This window comes from Perkinsus marinus, assembly GCF_000006405.1.
Source record: "Perkinsus marinus ATCC 50983 genomic scaffold scf_1104296970874, whole genome shotgun sequence".
Classification (NCBI taxonomy): Eukaryota; Perkinsozoa; order Perkinsida; family Perkinsidae; genus Perkinsus; species Perkinsus marinus.
In genome coordinates, this window is record NW_003202280.1 from 7,467 (window position 1) to 14,825 (window position 7,359).

Sequence of the window (7,359 nt, forward strand, 5' to 3'; positions counted from 1 at the left end):
ATCTTGCGACGAAGGTGAGCTCCTCATTCGCTGTAAGTCTTTTTTGGAGAACATGGGACTTTCGGACTTCTATCAAGAGTGTGATCAGTTGTTGAAAGTCCCTGTCCGGATGATGCCAGGTTCATTGCGACCGACCACAGCATCAGAAAAAGCCACACAAGTAGCATGGCCGTAGGTGCCTCGTCGTCGCCGGGTGTCGCTCGGGGCTTCACAGGGGCATCAGGCAAGAGGACTAGCGCCTGCAATATGAATTTGTTAGGCTTCATGGAGCAACATGTTTTGGTAGCATACGCTGAGGTCATCCTTTTGTTCTGTCCTCTCTTCGTGTTCGTCATGATACTCACTCGGATGACGGTAATTGCATTATCACGCTTTCTGCATTGTTGGAACGTTGGTGTTTCTCCTGGGATGAAGTCCATCGTTGCTAAAGTGTTTTCACTGCCATGGCGCAGTCCCGGGGACCATGTCCAGAGCGTCTGGTGCGGACTGCCGCTGATGCTGATTGGAAATACTTACTACTATCTGTTATGTGTCTTCTCTCACTTATCGTCACTACTGTGCTAGAGGCTTCCCAGATCAGCCCGCATGACTTGCAGAGGAATATACTGCATTTAGATTCGCAGTCTGCGCGGCAGGAGAGTCCAAACGGTATGGGAGTGTCCGTTGATCCGACTCCACTTTTCCGAGTACCTCGTTGGGGCGCTGCCCTTGTGGACGAGAAGAGTGGCAGACCTGCTACAGTGGACTTCCTTTTCCCGGAGGTTTCAATGAGGGAGAAGGATCTGTGGTCGCGAATACAATGCACGGGTCACAAGGTGAATAGAAGTTGTCTAGTTGAAAATATTTATTACTTTACCTCTGAAGAGCAATTTGTTATTCTCTTGCCATCGAGGACGAGGCTGACCGGGCGAATAAGGTCAGCGGCGTATAAGCAGGAACCTGTGAGTATTGATGTTGGCAGCGACCAGCTGGTGGCCGGCCCACTCGATGGTGTCAGGGGTGATATCAGTGGCATCAGACTGCTCATGTCGAACTGCTCAGACTACTTTAAAGGATCAACATTCACGCCTACAGTGCTTTATTTCCCCACTGCAGTAGAAGCTGAAGATTGGCTACGGAATTCATGGTCTTCAAGGCCGCTCACTATCATGGCTGGTGTAACAGCTTACGGCTACTCATTATACCCTCACAATCACGGCCATCTCCTTTATGACGGTCTGTACCCCTTATATGTATCCCTCATCCGATTTGGTTATGGTACCACACCATTCAATATTGTCCTAAGATTAGATGATGGGCCGGGTGGACAGCGTTACTTGATTGACGAGCTTGCCCCCATTTTCGGTGGAGGTCAGTATAGCAGGCTCAAGGAGCTCAGGAGCTCCGTTTACCGATTTGAGAAGCTGGTCGTAGGGTCGAGACGAATGGCCCATAGGAGTTTCAAGACTGATGCCACTTTACCCGGCTCGTACACCTTCGAGAACGCCCTTTATCTTTTCTCGGCTCGGCTGCTGAGACAATACAAATTGGTTACGCCGCATCTCTCCGACCGACTCGAACGCGCGAAAGAATGTCGTGGGGTTATCATTGATAATAAAAGGTTTACTGAAGGCGATCGAGTGATGTTCGAGAGGATCGCGTTGAACTCGCCAAAAACGTTGAACTGCACCATATCGTTCATACGGTGGGAGCAGTACTCCTTTCGTGAGCAGCTGAAGGTATTCTCCCAGTCTGACATTTATGTTAGCAGTGTTGGCACTGGCATGACCAGGGCGCATCTACTTCGACCAGGTGGCGTTGTTATCAATCTTGGCGAGTTCATGACAATGGGCGACCCTGAACGGCTGCTGAGCGTCTATCAGGATGTCCAATTTTCCGTTGGGGCCGCCTATCTGAACGTTCTCTATTACCCCCGCAAGCTGTGGAATGTATTTGGCCGTCTTCGCGAAGAGCCTGTCATTTCTCTGCTACAGAAAGCTGTTGCGAAAGTGTACGGAGGTTCGCTGTTGCCTCGGTCGATCGAGGATGGATACGGACCGTCGTCGCAGCCTATGGTAGATTACTGTAGGAGACGCCCCGACTTGTGCTCTGAAGTTGACGGCCAGTTGAACACTGGTGACAACGAGGAGTATAATGAGTGGTGCGACTGGTGTTCATGGCCAGATTATTTCGGCTTGGTGCCAATGTGGCGTCGTGGGGAAGGATGCATCTACAGAGGTAAAAGAGTGAAATGCCACCTTGATCATGATACTTTCGATGAGGTAGCCAACAAGGACCATATGGCATTCGATGCGGTATGTCATAGGGCGAGTCAGTCCAAAATTGACGTACTGGCCAATAAAATTCTGCTGCAGCGAGCTGCGCAGCTCGGTGTTCCAGTGGGCGAGTTGGATGCGGGTGTAGCAACGGAAGCTTTACTTTCTATTCACCCGCCTGACTGCCCCCCTCAATGGCCCTCAGCAGGGTCGTTCTGTGATTGTTTTGATATTAGACGATAACGTAGTATTTTTGTTACCATTTTCTTGCAACATCCATCTTGCGCACGGCAAGCACGTCATGCATCAATTTTAATATGGTCAGCGTAGCTCAACTGTACATTTGGTTCGCTGTATTGAGCGTTTTAGCTCCCAGTCCCGACCACGCCCTCTGTTGCGTTGATCTAGTTCTGATGGTCTTCAAGTGCACTACACGTCCTCGCTTTTTTGGGTCTCATGAGTTCGATTGGTATTAGTCGACTAGCAAAAAATTTCCTTTGCAGGGCACAAATGGATCTCGGCGGCCACAAGAATCTCCCAGAGGACTCCCCAGAAAAAGGACCGCGGGTAAGAACGGAGAAAGAGAAACCCGAAACCCGACAGGACAACCCGAAACTCGAACTGTTATCCAAGCGAAGGCTGTTATGTCGAAGGACTGCTGTTGATGGCTTACTATGATCATTTCACTCTCGCAAGTCATCATAAGCAACTCGTCGATGATGTCGATGAACTGCTCGACGAGATTGGCGACAGGTTCGGCATGATTTTTCCCCCGACAAGTCAGCGGACATTGGGACGGTTCCGGACAAGCACCTTGGTCTCAATTGTTATCCAAGGCCGAACTGATCTCACCGAAACCAGAAACCCGAATTGTCATCCAACGCGAAATGTGGCCCGAGTAGATAGAAAGTGGTCGGGGGGGAAGTCTGTGGCTTGCGCAAAGATGATAGGCACCTAGAGAACATTTAAACCAAAAGTCAGTTTACCTCAAAAGGTCGTGGAAAGTTCGCTGACTCCTGAGGACGTGTTTCATTTCTACGACTGACGAGATGCTCATTGATACGAATCTAATAAGGAAGCCACTTATAGCTGTCAACAGCAGTGAAAAGATTCATATCTACGGTTCGAAGTCATAACTCTCTCACACACCTTATCCGAAGAGTTATATTATGCGCTGCGTACTTGGCTGCTATCAAGGTTTAGGTTGGTCGTTCGTGACAAAACTAGCTCCACTTCAAACCCAACATGATGCCACATGATGACGAACAGGGAGCACAAGTGAAATCAAAAATGCCTATACAAGATAAATACCGGATTAAAAAAGGAACCCAGCTACCGAAAATCGCCAATAAAAATCATCACTGGGGCAGTTTTCCTTCTCTGGCGGCCCACTGCACCAGTTGCCGACGGAAACCGCGATTAGATAGGAGGAACTCGCGACGATCATGAACATAGGATGCTGCTTGCAGAATGTCGACGTTCATGTCCAGAGCTACCAAAGCAATGGCGCAGAACCTGAAAGTGAACGCTTTCGTGAGGACGCTCAGCTGTGGGGATTCACCCGCTCCTGTTGATTCCCATCACACAGTGTACAAGTGCCGCTCCGCCGCTGCGTTTGGCGTCATAATAATGCTTTTTGCACTTGTCGAAGGCAGAAATGATATCATAGCTGTCGGTGTCCTCGCAAGGGATGCCCAAATAAGCGAAGTCGGAGCCGTAATACTTCTGGTCAGTGGTGATGTAGCTGCTGGCCATGTTGATGATGTGAGTGATACCAAGAGTTCTCAGACGAGTGGTATTACGGGCTTGTATCTCGTTACCTGAGGCCGATCGATCGGTTGTTATCACACGTCGACCGAGGTGCTTACCAAGATAAAGGGTGGGGAGCAGTCGAGTCGGACCGCCATATGCCGGACCAGTGACCTTCTCGTTAACATTGTCGAGAATTCTGTTCAATTTCTCGATGGTTTCGTCAACTCCATCGTGCGTAGAAAACGCCTTCGTTGCGGACTGATATGTAGCAATGGAGGACGTCATAGATTTTATAAAAACTAATACTGTGAATGAACTCATTTGCATCTGGGAACTTTCCCCCTGTTGTTCCATTTCATGGAAAGAAAATCACTTCGCTCCGCTCATTGAATTTGCGTACGAACGTAGCTGAATCTTCATGAGAAGCTTTACGGCTTTCATCACTTCGGCACTTGTTGAGTGCTTAGTCTACTACGACTTTCCTCTGAGAAGGATCACTGTAAAGGTATCAATCTTGAAAACTTGGACTCTCGCATTTTCTCAATGTTGATGAGATTCGTTATTGAACAAAAATTTATTCATCATTCAAGTGTATGTTAAAAGACCGATCAATGGTCGTATCAGAAGGCCTGTCACCAGACAGGCAATGCCTGCCGGTTCATGGTTGGGCCCACGATACGCTGGAGATTCCCGAAGTTTATAACGCGTTGCGTCTTGAAGGACGCTATGCGATGCATGCGGAAAGCGGTGACGAGCAGAAGGAGCATGTAGATCTGACAGGTAGTAAGCGGAGGTAAATTACAAAATCTAAGGAGGTCTGTCGCTCGCTTTTAACAGTTTGGGTTTCTGGTTGCCTTGTCGGGTTTCGGGTTTACCCTTAAACTTGTCTTCCTTGGATTTTGTATATGTCACCCTAACAAGCGGGGTTGGAGCTTTGGAATATATGATCGATTCTCACAGCTGAGCTCAGGAATTTTTGATCAATTTTACAAGTCTGTACGGATTCGGGTAGAAGTTTGCAGAAAACAGCAATAATTTCCCGAAAATTTCATCAGAATTTTCCTTGTTGTTATCAACACATGTAGTTGACCATGTGCATATTTCTTTACACTGTTGGAGAGTATCTCAAGGTTCGACCTGGCAAGATGCAGAATAGGCCCAACTGAGTGCCTTTTTAGGTTGGCGTCGAAGGCCGCGTTCCGAGTCACGACGAACAGCTTCAACAGATGTCGCCTCCGACTCTGAGGCCTCTACCGGTTGTCCAAGTGTAATGGAGGGGAGGGGTAGTGCTTGCCTTTACATCTCTGGAAGATAATCCCGCCCTCCCGCAGGCTCCGGGAAGGACACAGCTCAGCAGCATCGACTCGACGTCATCTTAGATCTCGATCGGACCATGGTGAACAGCTACGAGATCGGCAAGGCTGATCCATCGCAGTCTGAGAGTGTCACTCCCATTCTGCAAGAGGTCTATAAAGATGAGTAGTAAGGCTCTATCGGGTGGTGCTCATTGCCTTGTCTCAGGGAAGGTTTGCCGGAGTTATATCTATGTGTAATTAGCGACGTCAAAGTGTTGACGAAAATACGTCCGCATGCCAGGGCGTTTATAAGGGAGCTGGTAAGGATGAATGGTTTCAACTGATATTACTATTGATCCTATGTTAAATGGAGTTTCACGTCTGATATAGTAAACACTAGTGAAAAACATATTTCACTACTACTGCATATCACCGCGATTATCGCGTTTTTCACCGAGTTTTACGCCACTTCGCGTAAAACGGGTGAAACTCAAATGTGTATTAATATGATTAACAATAACAATAGTTCATACGATGGAGTTTCACCCGTTCTACGTGAAGTGGTGTTATACTCCATGTGAAAAAGACGATATTCGCGATATGAACTCAATTGAAAAAACACTTTGCGAACTACGCTGGACGAATCACTCCATATCACCTATTCGCCATGTTATTCACTGCTCACATGCGTTTTTCTCGAGATGAAATGTGAAATGTGTTTTTCACTAGTGTTTTTCATATCACGGGTGAAAGTCCTATAGTAACATATATGTAACCCTTGTAACACACGCTTCTCATTAGCAGCGTTTTGCTCAGGTTTCCAAAACTGGCTGCGGGGTGGTATTATCGATATACACTAAGGGCAGTCGACGGTATATGGAAGTTATCAAAAAAATGTTAGATCCCTCCGGAGAGCTCATTAAGGTTAGTAAGCGGCTATGCGTGGGTGAAGGATTGGAGTTCCTCAGGGCCGACTCGTGTCTAGGGAGGATGAGCCTTCTAATATGACGCCCTTGGAGAAAGATCCCGACTTTGTAGTTTTGTCTGCGACCAGTTGTCTCGGCTGAGCTGTTTTGATTAGATAATCAATGCGGACTCAGCAGTTGGTACGGAAGAGCTGCGGCGGCGGTGGTTTGTGGTATTGGATGATAGTCCCGAGGTGTGGCCGGAAGAGTGCAGGGAGGCTGGGAATATCGTTGAAGCTACCATGTAAGGCAAGTGAATAAAGCGTTATCGTTTTAGTTTTAATTCGCCTCCTTTGATTGCAACTGGTAGGTATGATTTTGCCGAGGTTAACTACAGCGCTTTGCTGGAGGCGATATCTGCTGCTGGTACGTTGAGCTCGGCGAAGCTGGCAGCGCTACCGCGCGATAAGGACGATTTTCTAGAATGGGTAATGGAGTGGTCGGATATATGTTTGTTCTTCTCACCCGAGCTCGGGAGTTCTCTCACTAGTTTTGAGAGCTTAGATACGAATTTGGGTAGAAATGTATGCTCAAAATTTCCTGGGGTCGTGATGGGAAGGCGTGGTAAGGCCTCTTAACACGGCTCGTTGGTGTCTGCCATAGTTTATGACAACATTTGGTGTGGTATAAGTTTGGATTGAAAGTTGGTATGTGGATGCCGATAGAATTTCTACACCTACAATATTACTATCGCACCGTTAAACACTCCTCGTTCAAGCTCTCCGTGGTTTACCCGAAAGGCGAGGCATTCGAATTCGCCTGAAAAAGTTATCCCTAGGTCGTGTTGCTGAGGACTGGGAAAATGTGGAGGCTTGCCTTATTGACTCAGCGGGGTCCAATTCTTGTCGTGTGAAATTTCTGAGTGTTTTGATCGTGCCTTGTATGAGCTACTCCATCATTGTTTTAGGAAGCACCCGAGAGGATATGGGGCGTGCGCGATGGGCTTTGCCGAGAGTATGGGTACCTCCCCAGCTGGCGAGCATCTGATGCGTGCTCTACTGACGATTCGGAGCCACCGTCACCGAGTACGCGGTCTGAGGAAGGCGTCACGTAGTGGTTAGTTATCAGGCACGGCTTCTTGTCGAACTAAGG

At 48.0% G+C, this 7,359-nt stretch overlaps 3 protein-coding genes across 3 annotated transcripts; 2 read left to right on the top strand and 1 right to left on the bottom strand.

The window, feature by feature from the left end:
* Window positions 1-1,148: 1,148 nt before the first annotated feature.
* On the top strand, window positions 1,149-2,498 carry Pmar_PMAR022743 (hypothetical protein; the record flags this gene model as incomplete). Its single annotated transcript, XM_002767194.1, has 1 exon — window positions 1,149-2,498. The coding sequence occupies one exon, from the start codon at window positions 1,149-1,151 to the stop codon at window positions 2,496-2,498; it is 1,350 nt and encodes a 449-aa protein (XP_002767240.1).
* A 1,115-nt stretch (window positions 2,499-3,613) lies between these two features.
* On the bottom strand, window positions 3,614-4,292 carry Pmar_PMAR022744 (Dual specificity protein phosphatase, putative; the record flags this gene model as incomplete). Its single annotated transcript, XM_002767195.1, has 3 exons — window positions 3,614-3,770; window positions 3,817-4,075; window positions 4,124-4,292. The coding sequence occupies 3 exons, from the start codon at window positions 4,290-4,292 to the stop codon at window positions 3,614-3,616; spliced, it is 585 nt and encodes a 194-aa protein (XP_002767241.1).
* Window positions 4,293-5,400: 1,108 nt separating this feature from the next.
* On the top strand, window positions 5,401-6,835 carry Pmar_PMAR022745 (hypothetical protein; the record flags this gene model as incomplete). Its single annotated transcript, XM_002767196.1, has 7 exons — window positions 5,401-5,486; window positions 5,529-5,622; window positions 6,119-6,226; window positions 6,271-6,336; window positions 6,384-6,511; window positions 6,578-6,695; window positions 6,788-6,835. 7 exons carry the CDS (start codon window positions 5,401-5,403, stop codon window positions 6,833-6,835), a joined length of 648 nt encoding a protein of 215 aa, XP_002767242.1.
* Between the last annotated feature and the right edge of the window lie 524 nt (window positions 6,836-7,359).